This window comes from Aphelocoma coerulescens, chromosome 3 (genome assembly GCF_041296385.1).
Source record: "Aphelocoma coerulescens isolate FSJ_1873_10779 chromosome 3, UR_Acoe_1.0, whole genome shotgun sequence".
NCBI classification, from domain to species: domain Eukaryota; kingdom Metazoa; phylum Chordata; class Aves; order Passeriformes; family Corvidae; genus Aphelocoma; species Aphelocoma coerulescens.
The window spans coordinates 75,744,452-75,771,889 of NC_091016.1; the positions used below are offsets into that span (position 1 = coordinate 75,744,452).

Here is a 27,438-nt window from a genome sequence, read left to right on the forward strand (position 1 = left end):
ATTACCTTCAGGGTCAAAGAACTGCACCTCTCTTCCAGCACAAATTCTGCACAGCTAGGCATGGGCTCATGGTGCACAAGACAAATGGTTCTTCTCCAATGGTGCTTCATCTTGGTTGATATAATTTGTATTAGAATCAATTTTACTTTAGAAGTGGAAGCAAATTTGACCTGCTCACCCACCTCTTTTGCCTTTCCTAGCACTAGTTCAAAGTGATTGATACTGCCAAATAGATCAAAAGGATTTAATTTTTCATCTTTCTTTCTCAGAAAAAAAAAAAAGCTTTTTTTTTCCTTTAGGCAATATTCATTTGACACTGATTGTGCTCAATATGTGCAATTTTTAACACAGATTTTCCGGCATGCATATATTAAAACCAAAGTATTAATGCATCCACAAAAATGTAGCTGAACTAAGTAATACAAAACCACCAAATAGCTACTCCATTAATTCTTCATATAATTTACTGTAATGCTGGTACACTACAAAAGGTAAAAATCTTCCCATGGGCTATTCACAAAAGCTATGAGTTATTTCATTTCATACAGACAAAACCTACTGAATTCATCAAACCATATATTTGATTGAATTAATAGGTCCTAAAATGGAAATTTCTCATTTGGTTTTGCTAGTTACAATTATGACGAGTTTGTTTTGTTCTGCAGGACTATGAGAAACTTCTCTCAACTGGCTATTTGAATATTAGAATATTTTTATTGTCTTTCGCTATTGACAAGGAACTGCAATTTACAACAGTGTGATACTTAGTGCTACTTTGTGTTCTGCAGCCTTCTGGAGAATCTACACATTTAATGACATATGATTGTATCTTATCTCAGATAATGCGCAGATACAGTAATTTATGGGGAGAAAAAAACCCACAAAAAAACCCCAACAAACCCCAGTGCAAAGTGGTTCACATGAAAACAAGAAAACTACTGGAAATGGTGCATATAAATCCTATATCCCATATGAGAAATTACGTACACAAGGAGTTATTTTTATGTAGAGCCTAATGGACTAAGACCCTGTCTGCTAGTGATTGCCTACTTTCTCTAAATTCAACATATTGCCCTCACATACATTCAACAGCCTGGAAGTTTTGACCATAATTAATTATTTGTGCCATGCCATTTGTCAGCAGAGGGAGCCAAGGATTTCAGGATAGTGACATATCCCTTGCTCTGGTGGCATATCCCTTATCTTCATACTCCCCTTCCCCAACCTTGAAACAGGAGGTATCTCCTCTCCTGTCACTGACTACAGAGGTGACCAGCATACATAGGAAGGGAACATGACTTTTATAGGACTAATTTTAGGACAAAATTTATCCTGTTCTGAACAGTCATGAAGAAAGAATTATTTTGCAGTACTTACTTCATTTGCTACAAAGCTTTGTCCAATAAATATTTGTTTGAACAATCTGTGTTACCACTACACATCCTTGTGAATTTTTATAGAAACCAAAGCTTTCTTGCACCATTTTGCTCACAGCGTAAGTCCTCATCCTGAATTAGGAAGCAACTAGGCTGAAGTCTTCTTAACATCTCAATTACTGAATTATGGTGTCTTGTTCCTACATGAAGGGTTTCATATGCAGAATTATTCATGACCTAGTCCAGTCAATGCCTTTGATTACTTCTCTGCAAGTCAGACTTCTCATGATAGAGAGATACTAAAGGAAGCTATGCAAAATTAGAAAGAAAGCTTCATCACGGTATCACCCATTTTCTTCTACCAAAAATGCACTTTTCTTCAATTTCACAATATTCAGCATATATTCAATGGACTAAATGGGAATATGAAAATCAAATATCCTTAAAAGTCTGGATTTAAGTCCCAACTTGAATCTGATGTTGGAACAATCTGACTATCAAATAACACCTGCCATTTCATGAAGAAGTTTGTTTCACAAGTGTGTTCTCTTCTCTGTCCTCTGTCATACCATTAGTGAATATTCTTGGCTTCTCCAGAAACATAAATAAATGTGTGTTTGTGCACAGATTATCACGGCACTTGTAAAACACTTTTTAAAATTAAAATAGCTATCTGAAGGGTTGCAATATTTTAAAATATTTTTTAATACTTTCGGTCTCAGTTTACACAGTTGCCCTAAACCAACGAAAACTGATGAACATATTTTTGTGGATTTCCATCAGAAGAAACTTTGGGCTCATACCACAGGTAATTCTGAAATCCCATGATATTTAGTGGCATAGTTTCATTTCCTTCAGTTATCCAGCTACAGTAGCAGGCTACTGCAGTTAGTTAGCTTATGATATTTGCATGTTTTATTGGTTTTATTTTAAGAGGAAAAGAAATGAAATCTCCATAATATGTTTTATTTATTCCTGAGGACTTTCACTTATACAAGTAGGCACTAAACATTTGAAATTGACTTTCCAGAGCACAACAGTAAAAAACTTAAGAATTTGACTTAGTTTCATTTAAAACAGTAAAAATTGACCCTGTAAACATTTCCATAGGAGGTAGGATACATACATTTGACAATCTGTCAAATATGAGAAAGTAAACAGTTACTCTGTAGTCCTAATAAATAATGAGCAACACAGGCATTAAATAAAAATTTTTATATATAAAAAAAAAGATATAAGTGAAAGACTAAAATAGCATTTTTAATAAATTAGGAATAGATGCAATAATTTCTTTACAACTTATTCTGGCGTGCAAGAATCACTGGCTCTTTCTGCTTACCCTGAATTTCTGACTGAAAAGCTGTAATGGTGAGAACAATCCTGAGAGATTCACAAGCTGGACCCAATCTAAATATGGCTATTCTTTTGTGTGTGGAGGGCTGATAACATCTCTAAAATGGCCCCTTTAACACGTCTATGTAATAATTTTATCTTCCACCAACTTGAAGGCGATTGTCATCATAGTCTTAATGTCTGGGGTTGGAAAGTAAGCTTAGGGCACAGACATGTCTCTCCCAGTTAGGTTCCTCCAGCAGCTGCTCCCATGAAGACAGTGTTGATTGGTGGTAAAGATGACACCATATCTCTGCTTGGTGGGGCATGGACATCCAGATTTTCCTGAGAAGGGAACTGACCAGATGTTCCATACATACACTGTGAAGAAGATGTGGTTTGCAAGTTTGAAGCTGTGGGGAAAAAAGGTTACTATCATTGCAAGTTTCCAATTTATTCAATTTAACAGAAATCACAATCCAATTTCATTTGATGAAACTCCTATCTACCAGGCACATCATCTGAAGGACAGAAATGTCTAATCTTCTGTGCAAGATTAACAGGTAAGCAGTAGGAAGATGTAATCTTATGGAAAAATAAATGGTGCCCTAGTTTATATCTTCCATGCAACCCATTTTGGAATGTGAGACCAAACTCAGTTGCCATTTGTTTAAGGCATATACCAAAATAAACCCTTTGGTGTTGAGTATTTGTGTCTAAAATTCACTGTCAGTGGGAGCTTTGCTAATACACACAGTTGTTGAAGCATAGGATGAGGGACCACACCACAGGAAGTATATACTGAGACATCCCTGCCCCAGGGTTCGTTTGCTCTGTTTGACAGTGAGGATCTCTAAGAGACCCTAATAAAGCCCAGCCTTATATTAGTTTACTTAATAGTTAGAAAGTGCTTCCTAATACATATTTTTGTTCAACTCAGGCCAATCATTCCAGTCCTCATGAACAACGGATCACAGACCTCCTTGTGGAAGCCGATTTCTTAAACTCAGTTTTAAGGAAAACACATTTTATGATACATCCTAAGTACTGAGCTGTCCTGGGGTGATGTTATAAGGGTTTTTTTTTTTATTCCTTAACCATCTGCTTAATGCCCAAGGACGCTGTGTTTTTAAGATGGACCCAGGGGTTGGAGCCACGGGACCTGGGTGCGGGTTGGTTGAACGGCTGGGGCCCAAAGGCTTGGGGCTCCAAGGGTCTCGGCAGGGCTCAGGAGGGAGTGTGCCAGGAGCGCTGTGCTGCTCTTTGGGTTTTTTTGTTCCAGCTAGATGCAAAAAAGTTGTGTTGGTTTTCTTTGGTTCTTTTCTCCTCCCTCCCTCTCTCTTGCCTCACTGCCTTCCTTCCCTTTCCCTCTGGTTCGGGGAGCCTGCAGGGTGGTCCTGGCTGGTCCAAGCCTCTATGCCTGTTCCCTCTCTGGGCATCTGTTGTATTTTGAGTTTTGTTTTTCCTGTTCTACCCTGTTTTGTTTTGTGTTAGTAAACAGTCGGTTTTTTCTTCCCACTTTCACTTGCTGTTACCAATTTGTCTCATTGGCAGAGGAAAAGGGGAGGCCCTTTTTCCTTTGGAGGAGGTGCTCATTCCAGAGTACTTCCGCCTAAAATTTTGTCCCCAAAACCAAGACATGAGCTATTTCATCTCTATGTTGCATTTCATATATTGTATATGTGAGCTACAGTTTAATACTCAGCACTTGTTAGGATGCTAAAAAGTTCATAGCTGCTCCTCAGTTGTTGGCTATACTTACGCATAGGAGTCCGGCAGACAATTGAAGGGGAGGACTCTGTGTAGTATGAGCCTGTTTGTTTTCTTCCACTGTCATCCAAGATATTCAGTGGATCATGCATATCACTGTATGATGGCAGGGACCGAATGCTGCTGACACTGCTGATTACAGAAACATGTTGGTCCACCATTGTTCCAAGTCGGTGAGATTCTGAATAATTTATGCTGTTTCCATAATATCCTAATTGAAGATTGAAAAAAAAAGATGAATGAAACTCCTGGGCAGTGCACGAGCCTGTGATAAACTTCAGAAAAAAGTACTTGTTACCAGCTGAAGCCCTTGAGAATAAGAGTATTTATGTACACATACAGCCTAGGAACATAAGCAACATATGCAATAACTGACCCAAAAGAGAGGTGGTAACAAGGAATCCAAAAGATTGTAAGGGTTCAGTCACGCCTTCAGAGCAGAAAATTGCTCTTTCCTTCTAAGTTCAGAATCAAACATAGCCTGCAATCAGTGGCCATAAGAGACACCATGAGGAGTCCTATCCATAGTTCAGTGCTTCCTTCTGAAGCTTACAACCAAGGAAAGCATACATGGAAAGAAATCTGCAGGATAGTAGTATGTACTCACTGCATAGATAAATCCATATAAAAGTAACATTTCCACTGTGTCTTTCCTCCAGAAGAGAGAGGTGTTTTGCTGACTATACCTCTGAAGCAGTAATTTTACATTTGAAGTATGAGAAATGAGAGGGCCAAAGTCTCAAACTTGGTAATGCACATTTTTTTACTTCTTTTCACCCTGTGACTGGAATGGTCCATTATGCTGATCCCAGAGGCAAGCTATCTTGTGTCTCCTCTATTTCATAGCAAAGGTTTTGGGGGCTTTTCAAGAGATTGTTAAGCTCATCCTGGTTTTGCCTCCTTTATGCAAGACAGGGTGATGATACCAAAGGAAGATTACCATAGGGCAGCAGATGCATTTGAGGTCAACTGAGGATTCGCCAGAGGAAAACAAATCCTTGAGTAGCTTATTAAACTGCTTTACAATCTCTGTGTGTTATCAGAGAAGTGGAAAACAAGAACATATAAATAAAAGCTGAAATACATCTTCCAGAGGAAAAAAAAAACCACAGAGAAAAAGAGTTTTACTTCAGCAATGAAAGAGAAACAAAAGGAAAAAGGAAGTATGTATTAGTACCGTTGGAAGAATTAGCAGGATAAGCTGCTCCTGGACATGTAGATACTGAGTTGTTCACGAAATTGAAACTCCCGGTATTCAGAAACTGCATATTGTGTGTGTCCTGAGACATGCTAGAGGGACCATAGCTGGAAGGGGATCTGGCATTGTAGGGAGACACGGCACAACTGTTGCTGAAGTAGTCTCTGGAGAACTGCTGTTCACTCAAGGCATTGAATCGGCTGGGCTCTGCTCTGTGGTCATAAACTCCTGAAGTGGAATGGGCCTGTGTTCTGAACATAGCCTGGTAATTGGAATTGTTTCCATAGTAATTCTGATTAGTCTGTGACAAAGTCTGATAAAGGGGTTCTGAGTAAGAAGAGCACTGTGAATGTGTCGATAACATGGGACCTACACTGGGAGGTCTCACAGCCATTGGCCCCTGGTTGATAACACTTCCTCGGCTGACCACAGCTGGTGAAATGGGTGGAGTCATGAGGTGACCAGTGCTTTGAGACAGCTCCATTTGATCTGGAATAAATAAACATTAGCCGTGATTAGTGTTCATACCTCAGTACTGCTGTTAAGACACAAAGGCTCTAGGGAAGTGGAGATTACCATGTGAAACCTTTACAAAAGATATGCACTCGCCCCCACCTATTTAATTCACAGCTTTTATTTCATGGCTTCAGGCTGTAAAGTTTCTCCTTTCATTCTCCAGCTTGGAGGTGCCACATTCAGTGGGAAATTTGCAGCAGTTACAACCCTCATGTGCTCCAGGTGTTACTGTTCCTTCTCTCCTCACAAGAAACTCACCAAGCCAAGAGTTATAAGATAGTTCTACCGTTTTTCCAAGAGGAACTATTACTGGCAAGGTAATTACAATTGCTGACTTCTGTAAATCACCACAGAAGGTGACCTCATGAAATGTTGCTTACTAGAGGTCTTCATAAATGCATGTGGTCATCGCTCCTCCTACAGCAACATGTTACCATGAATGGAAAGACTAACAGGCAAATTAGGGAAGGAGATGCTGGAAGAGTTGATACACACCTGTCAGCTGCATACTCTCCCTGTCTCCTGTGGTGAAGGGGTTCAGACCAGAAGGTGCACTGCTGGGCTGGCCAGCTGACAAGGACACGTAGGTTTGCTCTCCTAGGCACTCGTTTTTGACTGAAGTGTCACTGGGCAGAGGAGCTGCTTTGTTGCGATTTGCTAGGAAGCAAGAGCTTGGTGATGCAGTGAAGGTGGCTTTGCTTGCATCTGGAAGGGTAAATGAAAGCTCTTGTTGGCTGTTATGTATCCTCACTGCACATAATTCTCTTTGTATCATTTTCCCTAACCACAGATGTACATCACACAGTATCAGCTCCTTACTGAAGCCATCACAGTGAAGGTATGAATCAGATTTACTCCCTTGCATAAAATGTCAACAATGAAGTCAAGTAAAGTGCATTAAGAGTGAAGCAGAATCGACACTTCACCCTAAAGAATTAACAATGGCAACTTTAGAATGCTTGGACTCTCTTTTCATATTGGTATCTAGAGAAAAGCATTGGTTATACTCAAGAGTTCTGCTTTTTGCAGACAATTGATAAGTCAGTTTTGCTATTCTTCAATGGAAACCATGATTTTACTTTATAGTTTCAAGTTCTTTACCTAAATACACAAGGATAAGGCAACTGTCAAAAAGGCCAAGTTTTTCTCCTGGAGGCTGAATTAAACAAGTGTTGCATCTACTGTCAGACAAATTCTATGCAAGTTTCTTGCAGCAAATTGCAGATTTAGAGTAACAACAACCAAAAAGTTAAGGACTGATTGCTAGTGCTAATGCTAATAAAAAATAATTCTGCAAGTTTCTGAAGTTCCACCAGATTTTTAAGGATTAACCTGGACCAGAGCTTGATCCAAATCAATCTTCATTCTTTTGATAGAAAAGGACCTGGAACATATAACTTCAAACCGTCTAACTTTGAAGAAGCCTGGTAGATGGAAAATGTTAAGGATATTGTTTTCAAATAATTTTATTTCACTTCCACATAGTAATACTTCAGCCACATGCTACATAGGGCTCCAAACTTGCGTTCCAATGTTGAAGGGATATTTGCATTTTGGTAATATTTAATAAATTCCTAGTTCAAGTTGTAATTACTACTTAAGCTTTGGAGAAAAATGGGATTAGGAATTAAGTAGCCCCGTCTGCTACTTACACCTCTTTTCACACTTCAGTTCATGGCCCTTCAGATGTACCTACAAGCCTTTGTTGCATCCAAGATAATTTCAGTGATCCTTAGTACTGACATTCCAACAGAACTGTTATGAACTGTGGTAAGTATGTGGGAATGAACTGCTGAGTGAATGGTCACAAACTTTTCAGGTGAATTTGATAATATTGTACATAACTACACTTTCAGGAGAACACAGTAAACTTGCTTCTGCTTAAACAAATAAATCAATTTCTAAACATACTGGAGTACATGCAAAAGAACCAAGCTCTAGTTACCTAAATTCTTCATGTATTTGTCCAGTAGATTCTGGAGTTCTTGTTCTTTGTCATTGTTGAACTGTGTCTCCATGGCAAGCAGGATGTACTCATCTAGTAACATGCGGATCAAATGAAAAGAACCTTTTGGAGAAGGAAGAGAGAGAGTAGCTGAGTTATCTTTGTGACCATCTCTCACCACTCCACAAGAAGCCAGTGAAACAAACAAATAATTGTGGACTTTAAATGACCTGGCAAGACCAACAAGAAATAGTGCCTAACTTCTAGCTCTAATCTCTCTTTGCACTGGCCCACCTAGCTCAATTGTTTACTGTCCTGTAGGCTATTTGACCACTAATTACATCAAAGAAAAATACTGATGAAAGTGAGACATGCTTTATACTTGAGGAGAGCACACAGTGGAACTAGATAAGGCTGAAGTCTGCTAGAATGCCTCTGCTCTATTTCTGTTTGCCTTGTGCTAAATAACCAGACAATAACTGGTGAAGTCTTTGACCTTATTTCAAGGATATATCACATTAAAAAATGTATGTGTCCCGACAGTCATTTCAATTATCCTCTGAATTTTACATAACAATGTAGCTATGGCTAAACATATGAAATTACACACTAGAGTTTGTTTCACTTGTTCTACCATCTTCTCTCTTATAAAAGGTTCTTTCTGAGTGTTCCCAAAAATGTAAACATTCCTAAAGATGGATGTGTGAACCTTAATTTTTAAAAGCCACAAACACTGTTAAATTGATTATCTGCTGATTCCAGAATTAAGTATGTGGCGACTGCCAAATTCCTTTTGCTTTTATTGAAACATGCCATGCACAAGAACTTATATACAACAGTAATTTTATACCAAACTGATCCACAGGTAAAACTAGTAATTTAAATCTTCTGTCTCTTATACTGAGGTAGTTACATATATATGGAGCTACATTTCCACTGTTGTATCAAAACAAAGTTTCTAGCACTTAAATGTAAAAGCAGTATCAAACCAGGAATTTAAATGAAGAATACCTTTTAAAAATAAACCTGTGACACAGGTCACCAGCAAAGTATTGCTAGCATTTACTGTGAAATGTTAGTTTGAAAAACACATTACACAGTATTTGTGGCTTTAATCGAATAATCTTTAAATTAGGATAGGTTCCTCAGCACAGGAAATGGTGGGAAGCTGCTAAGTGCTAACAAATATGTACAAAATATGAGTGTTTTCATAAAGCTCGGGTACCAAAACTTGATGCGTTGTTTAGAGTTAGGTTATGCATCACTCGAGCACCGAAAAAGCTCCATTTCAGAAGGAAGTCCTGAGCTCTCTTCTTTAAAGACCTCCCATTTTGCTTGCTTGCCTGAAAGAGAATAGTAAAATACTGTTAAGTATGCTCACTTGCTTTCTGCAAATAGAAGACCTGAGTATCCTTGAGAGTTCAAGGAGTCCTTGACTCAGGCTGATGTGGCAAAGTGAATCAAGCCGCCTGATTCAAGCTATCTTCCTGCTGTGTGACCTCACTTGGTAAAACAGAGCAGCCTTCACTCTTTCCAGTGCAAACATAGAATGGCTTTCTGTCAATGCTGGATGAAGCAAACTGCTCACTGCTTGGGCCCTGATGTACCCTGAATGTACATAAATTACCTCCTATTCTAGTACTAAAGGTGCCAAGTTGTTCTATACAGGGACAGAAGGAAGGGCAGCGGGATGGACAGACAGATGGACAGACAGGCGAAAGAGGAAGGAAGGAAGGAAGGAATTCGGAAGGAAGGAATTCGGAAGGAATTCGGAAGGAAGGAATTCGGAAGGAAGGAAGGAATTCGGAAGGAAGGAAGGAAGGAATTCGGAAGGAAGGAATTCGGAAGGAAGGAATTCGGAAGGAAGGAATTCGGAAGGAAGGAAGGAAGGAAGGAATTCGGAAGGAAGGAATTCGGAAGGAAGGAATTCGGAAGGAAGGAAGGAATTCGGAAGGAATTCGGAAGGAATTCGGAAGGAATTCGGAAGGAATTCGGAAGGAATTCGGAAGGAAGGAAGGAAGGAAGGAAGGAAGGAAGGAAGGAAGGAAGGAAGGAAGGAAGGAAGGAAGGAAGAAAGAAAGAAAGAAAGAAAGAAAGAAAGAAAGAAAGAAAGAAAGAAAGAAAGAAAGAAAGAAAGAAAGAAAGAAAGAAAGAAAGAAAGAAAGAAAAGAAAGAAAGAGAGAAAGCTCCCACCCCCTGACACTATGTTATTCCACAAAAACATGGAGTAGAAATTAGTCTTTGTACTTTAATTTAATCTGTATAATACTGGTCTGAATTTCTCTTACAGAATGATATGTTACAATCGTGATGATCAAAGTGATGCTTTTTATACTGTTCATTTCATACAGTCACTTTGCTCTGGAGTGATTTGTTCATGTGGTAACATATGCCTTGTTACTTTCTCAAACAGTAAGCAGAAAGAAGCTGTTGTGTTGAGTTTAGCTGTGTGCTAAAGTAGCCACACTTTAGCATGAACAGAAGGCAGACAGCAGTGGAAGGATTACATGTTCTGTAAATTATTAGCTTCTGCTCTAGTCAACCTAATTTCATATCAGAACTTGTTGGTACTCTTCCCTTAACTACAGGAAAACAATGCCAGGAACCATACCTGTTAGCTTTAAAAATACAGTATCACATAGTAGATGATGAATGGAAAATTGCTTCATCTTTCCTGCCTGACTTATTTATGAGGAATTGTCTTCTGAAATTGTGGAATAAATGGAATTAAATTTAGACCATAATCGTTCCAGCCTAAAATAAGTTGAGATTGCTCAGCTTCAATGTTTTTTTTTTTTTTGCCTAGGGAGTTTTCTGTGTACGTGAGGACTTGCTTTTGCTCTGCTGCCCTGAGTCATCCAAAGCTCTTCACTGTGCTGCTCACATATGTCAGCAATTTTTAGGAAACTCAGAGTACTTTAAAAAGAAAGAAATTTTCACTGTCTCCATTGAAATTTGGGGAAACAGGCAAGTAAAGGAAAAAGGGCATGCCTCTGGTTTTCCTGTAAGTGGCAGTCTCTCTTCTGCCAGCCAGTTGATGCTAACTGTACTGTCTCATCCTTTTGTATCCATTCATATCAAGATCCTACCTAAAATGATAAGATATTGCATTTTCAGATAGAAAAAGCCTGATGAGAAGACCAGTGTTCAGCTATTAGCCAACAATATGTAACATCTTATTCTGATAGTTTACAGTAATTAGAGTCACAAATTGGGTACATATTTCTTACTTAGCTGTAAGCCAAAAATCCTTTCTTTTGTTCTGAGCTGTAGTTTATTAACCCCTATAAAACTACTTGTAAATTGGAGGCAGGCAGGAGAATCCCATCAAAACCATCAATTACTGCGTTAAGCACCTTACAAAGCTACAAAACTGTACCTTCCATCCTGGAAGGTAAAAATCCTTCAGGAGGCTAGCTTCTTTTGAATCCACCCGCTGCAGTAACTTATACCACATACAGTACCCCCTAAATGCCATGGAAAAGAGAATTGCTTCCCTTTTGCTTACCTTACTCAGAGCAATTCCCCTGTGATTCTTTAGTGTTTTAGTTACAATGCTTCTTAGATTGTCACACACATGAGATTGCTCAGCATGATTAATTAGAACTAATATCACTGGAATCTTTGACACCAAATGACAAACTTCTGTGTTACAGTAAGGAGACAGGAACAGAGATAAAAATTCCTTGTGGAAAATCAGTGAGACTGCATAAGGATTTATGTAAGGAGTAAGGGGAGTAGGATTTGGTCTGGAGTCAGGCAGGACATTTGAAAGGTACCTTGATAACCCTTTGCTCAACCACAGTATCCAACCATTCAATAAATGATTCCACAGTGGCATTCTTCTTTAGAAGGTCCTTCAGTTCTTGGAACACTGTAATAGAGTCATCTACCATGTAAAAAGGAGAACATATCATCGCACACTATTCTGAACGTGAGAAAAAGCCACTCACCAGCCATATGACAATATTGTAGCATGGAAAGGAAAAGCAAAGAATTAGAGCAGTGAAGAAATACATAACTCCCCAGCAAAACAAGCAGACACACATCCATCACACACATGTATTTTAATTACTTAAGCATTACAGTGACACAGGTTGTAAGACAATGAAGTTTTATAAGAAAATAAAAGCAAAAGGAGATTATTATATTTTCCATTCCTTTGTAGATTCAACCTTGAAAACCTTTTTAATACTAAGTTTAGTAGTAAAGCTTTCTCTGTAATATGGCAGATTTGCAGTATCTTGTTTCCTTTATATTTTACAAGTTTCTCGCAATAGGAAATATAAAGTTAACTTCCTCAATTCCCATTTTCAAAAAAGTGTCTGAATGAACAGTTATCTCTCTTCTCCTTTTCTTTTTTAACCAGTGTGAAAGTAGACAAAGAATAAAATAAAAAATAACTACACAAAAAAAGCAGGAAATGGGCAACTCAAATGAAAATGTGAATAGGATTTTGAACCATTAAAGAGAACAAACTTTCATAACTGAAGTAATAATATTTACAGGACAACACACTGCTACTCCTTTCAGCTCTTGAAACTCTGATCAACATGACTCCTATGACAAAGTTATCTTTTTAATACAGAAAATGGCTATATCTATTTTCCAACAATGTATATGAAAATTAACTACCTCAAAATTTATACTTTATTCTGTGTATGAAAAAAGCTGCTACACTAAATAGAAAATTACACATATTCTTAAAGCTCAACTTTCAGAAAAAAATCCGATTAATTAAAAAAAAATAAACTAGTTCAAATACCCATTACATTAAGCCATAATTTTTGACAAATCTTTCAAGAACTGATATGTGCCCATATAATTAGGACCAAGTTTCAAAAGAGGTTTGAAGCTGACATGTAAATTTTTCAGCAACCATTTGAAGTCATCTAGCTGGGATGACTTCCCAGCACAAGCTTCTGTTCTTGGATATGCTATGGCAACCAATTGGTTTTCTTAACCTACTGAAGTTTATGGTGAACTAGATTAGAGAATGCAGAGTCTATGGGTGCCTTGTCTCAATCAGTCCAAGTAGACTGGTGTGGCATGGAATGAAAGAATTAATTATTTTTAATGGCACAAATATGTCACCATGGACTTACATTCACTGTAGACTTCCCCATCAGAGTCTGTGCTCCCTGAAGCTGCAAGGAGAGCCTGAGAGCCAATACTATTCAAATCAACTTTTTCAATATCCGACACCATGGAATTCACCACATGCTGATCAAAAAGAGCTGGCCGAGCAATCTGCAAGAGAAAGCAAGATAAAATGCTGAGACCCTGTTGTGGTTTAGCCCCAGCTGGCAGCTAAGCACCACACAGCCTCTCCCTACCCTGCCATGGGATGGGGGAGAGAATTAAAAGAGTAAAAGTAAGAAAACTTGTTGGTTGAGTTAAAACCAGTTTAATAAATTTTTAAAAGAAATAATAAAAAGAATAACAATAATAATTTAAAAGTTTAAAAGAAACCCCAAAAAACAATAGAGAAAAATACAGTCCAACAAAGACCAGTGAGGCTAATGAAAACAATTGCTCACCGCCAACTGACCAATGCCCAACTGACCAAGGCCCTGAGCAGTGGTCCCCAGTTTTATTACTGATCTGTGGTATGGAATATTCCTGTGATCAGTTGGGGCCAGCTGTCCCAGATATGCCCCCTGCCAAATTTTCATGCACCTCCAACCTATTTGCTGGCACGTATGGGAAGCAGAAAAGACTTTAGCTGTGTGTAAACACTGCTCAGCAGTAACTAAAATAGACCTGAATTATCAATAGTTTTCAGTATGAATCCAAAATACAGACCCATAATATGATGAACAAAATTATCCCAGCCAAAACCAGTACAGGCCCACACCCGGGGATCACCCAAAAAACTCCTCAGAGAAGAATCTTATCATGTTTAATTTTATTGTCATGGCTGGGTTTATCACAGATCAGATGAGAGAATGTTTCCCTTTCATTAGACTCCTGAGGCTCTTCTAATGTGCCTTCCTATCAGATTATCTTCACAATTTCATGCATATGCTGCTTTTGTATTAATATTTATGAAAGAGAAAACCAAGTCAAGATGTATAGGTGCTGTGTCTACAGTTATTCATGAGGACTACCACCTCAAAACCCAAGATGCTAGCATGGAAGGAAGTTCCACGAAAGGCACTGTATCCTTTTGTATAAAACCACATGGAAGTGACTCCTAATTGCAGATACCTATATCCTGACAGCACAGCCTTGGAGTCCCCAACTACCTGTCACTCCCATTTTTTCTTTTCACTCAAAACTCAAAAAAGAAATAGAACATCATGGACAAAGCAGCGAATCTTTGCTAGGCAAGAAGGATCATCTGATATTTTCCAATTTGGTACTAAACAAAATACACATATATTCCACTTCATCATTTCATTGAAAAAAGTTCCTGTGATGGCAGTTCATTATAACCATGGCCTTTGCTCTCTTTTCTGGTACAAAAGTTTGAAGTCCTAATCAGATCTATCTATGGTCACTTTCTAATTTCACAGTTAAAACAACAAGATATAAGTCTTTCATGGACAAAGGTCAACCTTGAAAAAATAATGCATTGTATCTCATAGACAGAAAGGTACCCTGAATACAACTGACAAAATTTTGAATGTATCATCTTACTCTGTTTACCTGTGCTAGGTGTAGGAATGACGTCTGTCGTTTCAGGGAGGAAACAAATCTTCGTGCAATAGGCAATTTCTTATCTATCAGGCTTTCCGGTAGATTTTCCAAAGAGGAAGCAACCCACTGCTCCCAGTTTTTTGCAAAGCTTCTTATATCTGCCAGTAAACTGTAAAGGAAACAAAAAGTGATTTAGAGAGTCACCAATAAAAATTGTCTGGCATTAGTTTAAATAACTGGGTTTCAATCTATGGCTAACAGACTTCTGAAGATATCTGGGAATTATTCCTCAGGTGTTACCAGAAGAAACAGGAAATGACCAATCATTGATCTATATATTGACTGCATATTGATATGTACCTCCTCTGGGAAAAAAATGTAAGCCAATTGGGACATTAAAATGCTATCTAATATTTTAAGGCTGTTCTATAGCTGCCCTCAGAGCTGACAACTATTTTGCCATACATACTCTACTGTCCTAAAAATGAGCATAAATGCTGTGAGGAAATTTCTCTAGAATATAGAATTACTGGTATTTATCTGGAATATGTCTAAAAATCAGAACACACCAAGATTAATGTCAAATACCTACCTTTCTGGCATTTCTTGCATTGTTGCAGGGATGAGTACATCTGTAAGAACCTTCAAAAAGTTAACAGAAAATGACATCATGCTTCCACTGGCCATTTATTCATTCATTCATTCATTCATGTCTGTCTTGTCTACTTAGATTGCAAAGTGATAAGTACAGAAAATTTACACAGAATAAAGCCATTCAACCTACAGTCCAGCTATTTATATGCCTGGATTTTTCCAATCACTATTAGATAGGAACAGATGAGATATTTATATACTTAGATAGCACCCATTCTTAATGTATAACTTCATACCAGTAAATTGAGCAAAAAACCAAACAAGACATGCTATCCCCCATGTCTTAGAGTAGGTAAATCAGTAGAAGCGAGATGGATAAGCACTTTGTCTTTTCTAGCATCACCAAGTCTCTGTAAAGCAGATACTCAAGCATCTCCCATGTCCTTGAGTGCTGTTGACTCTTCTTCCTGCCAAACTGGACATGGCACTGCAGGTATTCAGAGTTTAGCCATACAGTTCCCTGTAGCTAAGTGTGGCGTGGAACAGTTTTGGCAAAAAACTGTGCCATCTGGCACGCTCCCTAGGGAATGTTATTGTGGAGGACAAAGTTGTTAGACTATATTCCAGAAATCTCCTTTCACTTTTAATGTTAATAGTTTGATAACAATCCAATGTAATTCCTTCTTCCTTCTGTCAGCCGTGATCTCAGGAATATCTAACATGATTATAGGTAAGAAATAGTGAGAGACAAAGAAGAAGCACAGTAGTAAATTTATGAACTTTTGAGAAAATCAGTCTTATTCAATTCATAATTTATAGCTCCTCTAGTATTTCTTCTTCTGTCACATTAAATCTATCATAAATAAAGTTAATATTAAATCTATTGAGACAGCACATTTAGAGCAGGAAAAACCTCATAAACTCAAGGTACATTATAACCTCTACAAGTAAATGAGGCTTAATGACCCTATCTCCTGGGTAGTAATTATGATTCTTGATGCTAATTACCTTTGCTTTGCTATGCTAACTAAAACACTTCCTACTTTACAGCTTTATATGCTTCTAAGAAAAAAATATTTTCATCTTCTCTGGATTTTTCCCCCATATTTTTGTACAGTAAAGAATAACAGATTACAATAAGGCATCAGAGCTAAAAAGCCTCAAGTCTTTTTCTTTGATTGGTTGGTGTTTACTGTTAAGCCAATAGTTATTTCTTCTCATCAATATGTGATGTGAAATCTGTTAGAGAGACACCTATATGACAATCCCTTTCTATTTCTATGGCACATCCTATCAGAGGAACTTTAAGTACTTTGCATCTACTAAATAATCATCTTATCTAACTTTCCAAGTGAAAAACTCAGGAAACTGTGGTGGCATTATTTTTTTTTCCCCCAGTGCTCTATAACTTATTCCTGACCTTGCAACACTCCTAAGGGTCACTTCGTTTCCACTATTTATGTGATCATGCCATGAGCTAGACCAAAGAACTCATATGGTACAAAAGCTCTGCAAAACAAGTATCGCTTAAATTTTTTTTAAACCCAGAGCAGTTTAGAGTGCAGCAGTTTTCCTGGTACCTCTACTAGCACAGGAACAGAAATGAAAGGCAGCAGGCAGGAGAAGCAAGAATATCTTAACCCAGTATTGTTCCAGCTTGGTAACATGAAACCATGGCCTGACATAACCTGTGAGTAGAAGATTGGCACGTGGAATCACCTTACTGATGTGCCACAGACTCTCTTCTTTGGCAGAAATTGCAATAATCTTTTCAGTGAAAAAAAGGCTTCAGTTTTCATCCAGGATTACCTTAGTCAGCCTTGTCAGTGAGCACATGAGCATTTCTTTTAGCTACATTCAAGCAAGTAGGTTGGGGTCTCACTGTTAGTGTGCTGGCTGTGGTCACATATCAGGTGTTCAGCAGAGCTGAGACTGGAGTTCAGCTCTTATAAGCACCCATTTTATTTCTTGATTTCGATGATTTCCTTGGTGATTTACAGCAGAAAGCAGCCATGGCATCCTGTCACTCTATCTTTTTACAGATACAAAAGCTGTACTGCGGGCGAAATTATTCATGTAGTTAAATGCTTAACTTACCTTATACAGTATTGAGTCACAGACACAGAAAATGTCAATGATAATGGGATTTTCAAGCAGGGGAAGAAGATGGTCAGGCATTCCTTGCCAAAAATGTAATAGGAAATGCTGGATCTAAAGGAATAGGAACCAGATTCATAGACATAAATCATGCTTTCTTGGCTTCCCCTGCATGTGTACCCAGAGTGCATGCTCAAACAACCTTACCTCTTCAAAGTTCCCATTAATTGCATTGTCAAGGACACACTGACAGTGTGTTTTGTACATCATGATAAGAGTATCTACCTGTTTTGGAAGAAAGAAATATTAAACAGAGTTTCTTGACTCCTTCCTTTACTGCTATGGTGATATAAGTTTCTGCTTTCTGCAGCTAGTATGTAAACACATAATATAAACTGTATTGCAATGCATATTTACAAATAGGCAGCCTGTATATCCAGAAGTGATGAGGATGTCACTCATTGCTAGTTTTAGCAACAGCTTTATGTCATTATTATTCAAGCATTATTTAATTCATTATTTAAGTCAAGCACTGATGCTGTTGTCAGAAATGGAGCATCTGAACCTGTATACACTGTGAAAATGTGGATAACAGAGTAAGGCAATAGCTAGATTAGTCAGTCAGATGGTAAATTCACCTCTCTGAAGCTAAGATTAATCCCAAAGAGCAGTGCAAGTTAATCATTAGGCTACTATAGGCGTCTATGAGTGTTCTGAAACATCATCTAGTTGGATAAATGAGAAAATAGCTGCCAGTCATTTGGTCAAAGTTTAATCACTGCCTCACATGAACTGAACTTTAGAAAGCAGAACTCCCTTTCATCTCATCAGGCTACTTTATCTGAGTGGAGTGTTCCCTTATTTAAAAAAAAAAAAAAAGAAAGTAGTAAGTTTTAAAAATTGTAGCAAATTATAAAACAAGAAATATGCAAACTATTTTAAGGAAGGAAAAGTGCTAGCAAAACCATTCTCATGGTCCTGAATCACAGGTTTGCCACAGCTTGTGAACTTCTCCAGCAAACCAGTCTCAGATTTCGATTGAACCTGGTGCCATCTTATTGCAGTAGGTTCAGGATGCAGATATCTTTGAAAACTGACCTTTCTGACTCTCAGAGCTGCTTCTCTAACTACATATCTTTGAGAAGTACTAGCACAGTGTGAGACTCAAGAACACTTTAAAGAACTGTTTTTGAAAGGAGTCGATGGAAGTTTAAAGTTTGGGTAAGTTCTGTCCAGAAACATTAAATGCAGGAATTACCCATCTATTTTAGTGCAGACTGCTGATTTATGGACTCTCCAGAGATTTGAATTGCAAGTAATTCCTTAGGAGTTTAAGGCAGGAGTCAAATTTCATGTATGGGCTGTCTTCAACAAAGTACCTAAATATCTTAGGTTCAATAACCTTTGGTCAGATAAGCTGAAGGATGGAAAAGGCAGTATGAAACAGGAAATAAAAGAACAAGAAATGAGGAAAGAGCAGCAAGGAAAGAGAATGCAGGAGATACACAGAAATTCATCTTTCCCACAGTCTCCTCATAACTCAGTAAGTCTGTCCCCAGACGGTCATGCACAATGCTGTTGCCCCAAAAATGAATACAGAATGAATTGCAGGTTTTTCTCCATTGTTGGAGCAGTATAAATCAGTTTTGTTTATACTGCTATGTTGGATATTCAAGGAACCTCAAACATTTGCCAGATTTAAATGTAAGGAGAGTGCTGTCTATATGAGAGATGTCACTTCACTGATGGAGACTATAGCAGCAGGTGGTGCACACTGCTGAGTATACCAGTTCTTGGGCTTTCTTTACAAATGGTAAGATTTCCAGCTAAGATTTCCAGCTAAGATGGTTCCTTTTGTTTAGTTTCTCCCTACGGGAATCCTAGGCTTCACAACTTTCTCAGAACAAGCTTAGGAGGAGGGGCTCATAAAACAAAAAGTTTTAAAGCAATGTGTCTCAAACCAGTCACCATCACCACCTGCACTGGAGGTTAAATTGAAAAGTTCAAAATGTCTGTCAAAGGATTTCTAGCACAGTGCAGGGATGTAGCAGCCTGTAATGTGACCAGAAACAACACAGACATAACACACAGGCAAAGAGACAAGGACATAAAACATGAGAGAGATACTTCCAACTGAAGAGCTATCCTTAGGATAAGCACTACCAAGTATTGATTTGAGGAATGATTTAAGTAATTTAAAAAAACCCCAAACATGTTCAAATTTTCAGTCTCTTTTCAAACAATTAATGAAGGAGAATAAAATTCATCCAACTATTTGTTGTGCATTATTTGTTCTGTTCTAATCAGAACAAAATTTACCTTAAATACAAAGGCATTTGTAAAGAATACAACTCTCAGTTATTTGTTTGTTTTGCTCTCCCCGTCTTACATACCATCAGTTTGTAAAATACTGGGTCAGTTAATAGGTAAATAATTCAACCACCTTTCCATTGGAAAGCCAGTTAATCGGTGTTAGTAAAGGTTTGCCCCCTCTATAAATCAGTCACCTCTGTTTGATTATGGACATTTCTGGCTCTTTCATGTCAATACCTCAAAGGCTAAGATATGAAGAAACATTCTATGGCAAATTTTTGATCTCTTAAGACAGAAGAGGAGTTCACATTTTACCTTGTCTTTAGAAATGCACCCTTGAAGCAAAAGGTGTTGAGCACTTGGAAACTCTGGGAGGAGTGTTCCAGTTTTGGAACTCAGAGAATATTTACGAGTAAAACCACCCTGAAAGGGAAGGGAAAAAACAGGAACATTGAAATAGTGAATGTTGTTACATCAGAAACCAACAATTCATACTAAACTTGTATTTTATCTCATGAACCTCTCAATGTTCCAGAATACTTGCATTCAGATAATCCTTCAAAAATATTGATGCTTATCCAGATCTGGACACCAGCTCAAGAAGGTTATTAAATATGTGTCTAGATCTAAACTCCACCAAACACTCTTAAGGTCTCAAATGCTACAATTAAGGTGAAACCCTCATCCTCAAGAAATACAATCTGTGTTATGGTTCTGTCCTTACTGGCTGAACTGTACTTATTCTCATAGGATTGCACTCAAACCTAAAGATCATTTGGCTGAAACCCTTCATTCCATTTTAGCCTAACCAGTCCTTATGTCGTCAGTGTGCAGAGCCACGAGCTGGCCTTATGTGTATTCCTGTGGAAAATCTGTTACCTCTGTGCCGGTTCCCTCTGTACTAAGGGAAGAAATTTATGATCATGCACAAGGTATTTGAATGGAACTTGAAGTGACCTCTTCCTACCCCTTTGCCTACAGGTAGATTTCACTGAAGTGGGAATGGTAGGTATATAGTGCAACTTACACTGTAAAAGTGTGCAAATGAGACTATTTTTCTGTAAATGTTGACTCATTACTTGGACACCAGCTTCAAGTGAAATTCTCTCAAATACTGATTTCAGAAAAGCACAGCTGTAACTGACTTATTCAAAATAATAGCCTTATTTTTATAAGGGGATATGTCTGACAAAACAGACAGCAGAACACCAAAAGCATACATCATGTAAACTAATTTTGCCAGTGCTATCTACTATTCAAACACATATAAAGCTCTAAGTAAAAAAAATTGTAGAAATTTAGAAACATTAGTACTTCTTCATGTAAATACTTTTGTAGTGTTATAATGGCCTATCAGTACAAGGAGGATATTTTTTTTAACAGGAGTAATCTTAATGATTTTATTATGCAATTACCCATGAAATATATTAAAAGCTCTGATTAAAAGGGATTTGTTCATTTAAAAGAAGGGAGTGATGGTGATGGGAGGTTTAAGAGAAGATAATCTGCAATGTTTTTTACCTTGCTAATGGACTTATATGACTGTGCCTCAGTTCTAGGCTTAATATTTTAACCTGCTGCCACTTGCCCTTTCAATTTAATGCCATCTGTTTCTAATGGCCATTTAACATTAAGATAATGACAGTAATATTATCTGCCTAATTAACCATGCAGACTCTAATGGTGCACTAACTGGTTTAGATAAAAGAATTTGCTGATATCTCCCCCTACAGAGAGAATACTAGAAAATGTGATAAAACATACCAGAAGTAAACAGTGTCCCTGGCACTCAATAAGTGTTCATTCAAATGCCATTTACTCAGTATATTTAGACAATCAGTGCTTTAACATCTTTTCAATGTCTTTATGTTCCTACTGAGAATTACACCTTATGCAATCATTGTAAATCTTTTGGGAATACCTAATTACATGTACTTTCAAGCAAATGAAAAAAGATGTATCTATCACTCATTCACACTAATGAAAATATAATGCCAAATTTTCAGTACAATGAGATTATTCTAATTCAGTTTTGACCATGAAAGTATTTTTTTTCTCTTAAAACCTGTCTGAATAATTTCAGACAATACAGAGCTAGACAATAAGGAACTCACAAGGATGTGCCCTTTCTCATTTATTTCCATTGACTTATCTGTGAACATCTTTTTCTGGGAGGAAAAAGGAACTTTGGGGCAGAAACAAGACAGATTTGTGGAATTGTCAATTCCAAGGCAGACTGGGAGTGCCACATCCGAGATAGAATATACCTCCATTTATGCCAAAGGAACCAGATATATTAAATCCCAAAACTCTGAACAAATGAATGCCACAGTAGTGCTCATGAGTAATGCTGGGGATATCCCATGGCATAGCACTATCTTTTTTTGATAAGATAGCTGATTATCTCAACAGGAAAAATGCAGCAGATGTAATCTATCTGAACCTCACTAAAATACTTGACATGGTGTCACCATGGGAAATGATCAGTTATGCTGGTGAGAGTGGGGATTAGTAAAAGAATGTAAAAATGTTTAAGAAACTGACTCCAGCTGAAATGCTAACAAGCTGTGTTGACAGGGAAACTACTGGGTTGAAAAGGGATTGAAGTGAAGATTCCTGAAGATCAGACTTGGGGCTGAATAGATTAAACTGGTTGACATGAGCTAATGAACTCACCAACAGAGGAAGACCAAGAGGTCATGTAGAAAGACGTGGATGGCTTTGAGATAATGGTAATAAGGGGGATGAAAATCAATAGAGCAAAGCTACACTCTCAGGGACCAATAAAAACGTCTGCTATCAGCTAGGAGTTGCTTATCTGGATATGAAAAAGGTGAAAGGCTTCCTGTGTATCAGTTGATCGCAGAAGGTATATTTAGTCTAGTAAATTAAATGGTGTCAGGAAACATTCTCAGGCAATACTGGAACAGTATTACTCAGAACAGCCTCTGGCATTCTTTTGGCCCATGCCAATTAGCAGTATCCCAAACACCTTCTAGTTGTATTTCAACAGGTACTGAACATTAGGGACATTTCTTCATGGCAATGTGGCAGAGATGTCCCTGTGTTGTCTTTTTGCAGGTTCAGGAGTTTAGTAATATGGATGCAAGATATTCCTTGCTAGTTGAACTCAGTGTCAAATAAAAATACTGTGAGCAACCCTTAACCCTTAATGTACAATAAACCATAATTTTCTACTATAAATATGACCAGAATGACAATGACTATACTGTAGTATACAGTAGTAAAAATGTAGACTACTTGTGGGGGGCTGGAGAACAAAATCCAACAAAACCAGATCCAGTTCTAGGGTTCATCAGAAGGGATATTTCCAATAGGAATTGGAAATATGTCATTTACAAGACTATGATTTATTTTACTCTAAATATAGCAGAACAAGTACAGTGGAAGGCTATAAGGCTGATAAGACGTTACTAAAAGCTGCTTTTGCCCCATCCAGCAAGCAAAAGCAGCAAAAAGGCATAGCACAACAAAATGTCATGAAGAGCAAAAAATAGAGAAAGGCAATCCTGACTAGGAGGCACCAATTTCAGTTTATTTTAAAAAAATTTCTTTTCAACTTCCAGTCAGACAAATGAGATTCTGAAAAACCCCTCCTGCAAAAGTAACATGTAAAAAAAATAAAGCCAGAGGTTGATCCTTTGCTTAAATATGGTGATGGGTAACTGGATTGCAATGGGAACCCTAGAAGGTGTTTCTGAATCTTATTTTTCTTTGAATATTTAGAGGAGCAAATACTCAGCTTTGTTAAAAAAGATTATGCACTCAAACATATAATGAAAAATAATGTTCCAATTTTCAAAGAAATTAATGTGAAGGAAACCACAGGTCACATAATATTTGGATTGTAACAGAAGTAAAAGGAAACAGACTACAGCACTTACCTCATTCTTTAGCTTGCTTCCAGAGAACCTTTGAAAGTGAACACATTTGATTATTTTTTTCCTAAGCAGAACATTTGTAGAGATTATATATCTATATACATGTCTGATCTATTAGAAAAATGATCACATTTTTCCAAATGCAATTACAGGTTTTAATAGGGTTTTAATGGGTTTTTTTCTTAACTTCTTCCACTGATTTTCAGATACCTGGGGATAACAGAAAACCTACTGATGTCTTACAAAACACGAAGATTTAGACAACTGACTAAACAGTAAAGTATAAAATCCAGTTTCAGGTTTTTGGTTGGATCTTTGCCACTTCACAAATAGCAAAAGGGTAGCATAGGTGCAAGTCCATAACATCTTTATAAGGAAACATACAGTTTTTGATAGAGATAGTAAATTCAGAGTAGAAAAAGTGTATATATATATAAAACTTACATTTCTAGGAAAAATTAAGAAATCATAGTGATTTCCCATTCTTTTTCACTACAGTACTAGTTTGATGCAATGAAATATATTTCTGAGATAAAAGATTCCTTAACTGGCAAAAATGTGTTGCAGTATAGTGAATGTCCTATTAAGAGTACAATTGAGAGATTCCCAGTGAAGCCATTGGACTATCAGACAACCTTCAGTGCAGAAATCAGAAAGAACATTTTAAATTATAACTACTGAAGTAGAGAATGTGTAATAATAGCGATTCTAATGGATCAGTATAATGATAAATGTTGTTTGATTATTGTTATTTCCTGTACCACTAGCTGCCAACTGATAAGATACTGTGGGCAATATGAAGTCTCATAATTATTAGTGGCAATATCATGGTTTCCTGCTGTTGAGATGCTCTCTGGCTGTTTCCTGCTCTCTGAGATGCTCTCAGAAGTCCAGAGGCTGAGCAGTTGTGGAATTCCTCCTGCCCAGGCCTGGCACAGGTGCCTGACAGTTCCCATCACATGATAACCCAGCATATGTTACCTAGCCAGTTCCCTTGCCTGTTGATAGATGAAGGCATCTCTCAGCTGATTACAACGTGGATCTAATTAACTTCAAGGCTAGATGTATTTGTTTTGGACTCTGGATTTCCACATGTTCAGCAAAACATACACGGAATGTACAGCAAAAATGTGAGGCAGCATCTGCTAGCACTGCTCTTCCAGAGCCTCACCTACTAGAAGAGACATAAGGACAGATTCCATGGATCACTATAAGCAGCAGCCAGGAACTGGGAGATTCAGTTTTGAATCCCTACACTGCCTGATTCTTTCCTTATCCAGAAGCTTATTCTTAACCCCAGACTACTGCATCATTCTCTTCACACAGAAAAATCTAATCACCATGACAGGCCAGGCTGTGCAAAATGAGTATCTGAGCTTCTGTTTTAATTCAGCTAGGGAGGCAATTGAACTGCTGGACCCCGAAAATTCAACATCTCATACAGGACAGCACAGGTGCTAACACAAAGAAAAGGTTCCTAATTAATGAATCTAGTCAGTAGTCCTGAAAATCTTAGGGAGTATCTGTGCCATCTTTACGTGAGTGTATGCTGTCAGAAATCCAGCTGCGGGGAACTTTGCAGAACCTCCACTTTCTTTGCACTCATTGCTGCTACATTGTGACTGCCTGACATAAAGCTGAGGAGTAAGAATTATTATATTCCCTTAAATGAAAACAACTTTTAGTCAACAAAATGAACAATTTGTTCAAGGTAGTTCTGTATTATGAAAGAAAAACACACTGTGTACCAGCAACACCTCCACAGCTCCAGATAAATACCAGACAAAGAAATAGAATATTCCAATCTGTTACACCTTAAGTATTGCTGTGGAGAAAACTCTCTCTTTTTAAGCATCATTGGCAGCATTACCCTCAATTTTTACACTTGTCCTATTGTTTGGAAAAGGTCTCTTTGGATATAACCTAAATCTGTCACCAGTCGAATTTTCTATCTGTGATAATAAACTCATTTATTCCTTTCTTTTCTCAGAGTCCTACTTATCCAGGTATACTGCCACAGACAATGAAAGCCGTCATTCAAGCCATATGTGAACAGAGACATTTGCTTTACGAACTATTAATCTTTGGCAAACCAACAGGCAGCTATCGTAACATATTGATCCTGCTAGCTGTCCCTTAAATAAATATAATTAGAGCTTCCTGGGTTAGGTTTAAACTGATATTAGCCAGTCAAAGGACCTGTAAATATTAATCTACACTGACCGCTCCCTCCTGCCCCACAGGTGCCAGCTTCACACCATTCTCCAGACGTTTCATAATGGAAAGCTGTCCTGGGGAAAAAGCTCATAGGGTGACACACAAGCAAACAAAATTAGGCAAGTGTTCTGGAAATGGGATTTTGCTCCCTCATACAAATTTGAACAAATGGTCTGATGTTAAAAGTTGATGCAGCTCTACACTGATTGTGATGAGGTCAAACTGGAAGACACTAGCAAAATACATAGATCAACCTCTTAAAACACTGAGATTAGCAACAATACTAGTTCTTGTAGAAACAAAAATTAGAGTCTTACAAATATCTTCCCAAAGGAAGGTTATAGTTAGACTTTCACAGCTAAAGTCTCAAAAGTTATGTTACTTTACCTGGTTAAGCCCTTTCCAGAATACACGGAGTGGTAATATGCACTGCTTTCTTTAATGCCAATTCCATAATAGTGATACCTGCGGAAAAAAAAAAAAGAGGAGTGTTTATGAGTGACAGGTGAAGTAAACAAAGCTGTCAAATTGATTTTAAATGCTTTCTGAAAACTTTTCTATACAGTGTCTAATTATTCATTTCCCTGACATGGAACAAAATCTGGTGTCATATAAAAGAGTATTGCCATGATTTGATCCAAAATTCAAGGGTTAAACTTAGAATCCTTTCTCTCTTACAAGAATGTAGCTGGAAAAGAAAATCCAGAAACATATTACATCTCTTTTCCCTAATATGCATTCTATTTCATTTTACTTCATTTGTTTGAAAGGGTTTGATCCACCAGATTCATTTTATCTTGCTTGCCACTGTTACATTTAGACAGTCCCTCAGAGCCATTCTCAGTTGAAAATAGCTTGCCAATGCACCTTATAACTTAGTGTTCTGTCTCCTATGACTAATAATGATAATATGTCATTCATTCATTCTTCTGTCAGGTAGTAGGCTGACTAACGCTAAATTATTAAGCCATTTACACACATCTCATCCACATTTGTCTCCCCTGTTGCTCTCCTGGAGATTACTGCTCCCAAATAGAGCTTGAAAAAGGAAAGATTGCTTGGCCTTTGCAGTGCTCACACCTAACACTTTAACCAAAGACACCAAAGATGCTAAAGAGGATGGGTTGGTGCTAAGAAAACTGGCTGTGAAGTAGCTACTTACTGCTTTCCACTAATTTTGCTACAAAATAAGTGACCTCTGAGAGAAGGGCAGGAGAGCAAGCTGGGAGCAGCTCTTTCCTTACCGGTCATAGCAAAGTTTGCTTGAGTTCATCTGTCAAAGGTAATAGGCCCTGTCTTATAAATTCCACTCAACAGATTTAAAAACTGATTGTGTTAAATAAAATTTGTTTAAGACTGTTATGGATAGAATACAAAGGTTAATCTGTTTTTTACTAAAATTAGTTTGAAAATACCACTGCAGCTGGTTTAACTGAGCTGCTTCAAAGTAGCACTTTGCAACACACTGTATTGATTTCACTGATACTCCCCAAAAGCATGAAGAAATGCATTCTTGAGACACAAAGCCCCAGCAAA

At 37.7% G+C, this 27,438-nt stretch overlaps 1 protein-coding gene across 1 annotated transcript in view; it reads right to left on the reverse strand.

Moving 5' to 3' along the window:
• Positions 1-2,693: 2,693 nt before the first annotated feature.
• RFX6 (regulatory factor X6) overlaps positions 2,694-27,438 on the reverse strand; it is a 34,085-nt gene continuing 9,340 nt past the window's right edge. The window contains exons 5-19 of the mRNA XM_069008581.1: positions 26,290-26,367; positions 23,689-23,716; positions 20,099-20,206; positions 17,678-17,755; positions 17,471-17,584; positions 15,372-15,421; positions 14,789-14,948; positions 13,243-13,387; positions 11,917-12,026; positions 9,363-9,480; positions 8,138-8,260; positions 6,688-6,897; positions 5,656-6,165; positions 4,471-4,689; positions 2,694-3,121 (exon numbers count right to left, since the gene is read on the reverse strand). Of these exons, the coding sequence (XP_068864682.1) occupies positions 2,955-3,121; positions 4,471-4,689; positions 5,656-6,165; positions 6,688-6,897; positions 8,138-8,260; positions 9,363-9,480; positions 11,917-12,026; positions 13,243-13,387; positions 14,789-14,948; positions 15,372-15,421; positions 17,471-17,584; positions 17,678-17,755; positions 20,099-20,206; positions 23,689-23,716; positions 26,290-26,367 (2,218 nt within the window). The 3' untranslated portion in view covers positions 2,694-2,954. The remainder of the gene's footprint in view (positions 3,122-4,470; positions 4,690-5,655; positions 6,166-6,687; positions 6,898-8,137; positions 8,261-9,362; positions 9,481-11,916; positions 12,027-13,242; positions 13,388-14,788; positions 14,949-15,371; positions 15,422-17,470; positions 17,585-17,677; positions 17,756-20,098; positions 20,207-23,688; positions 23,717-26,289; positions 26,368-27,438) is intronic.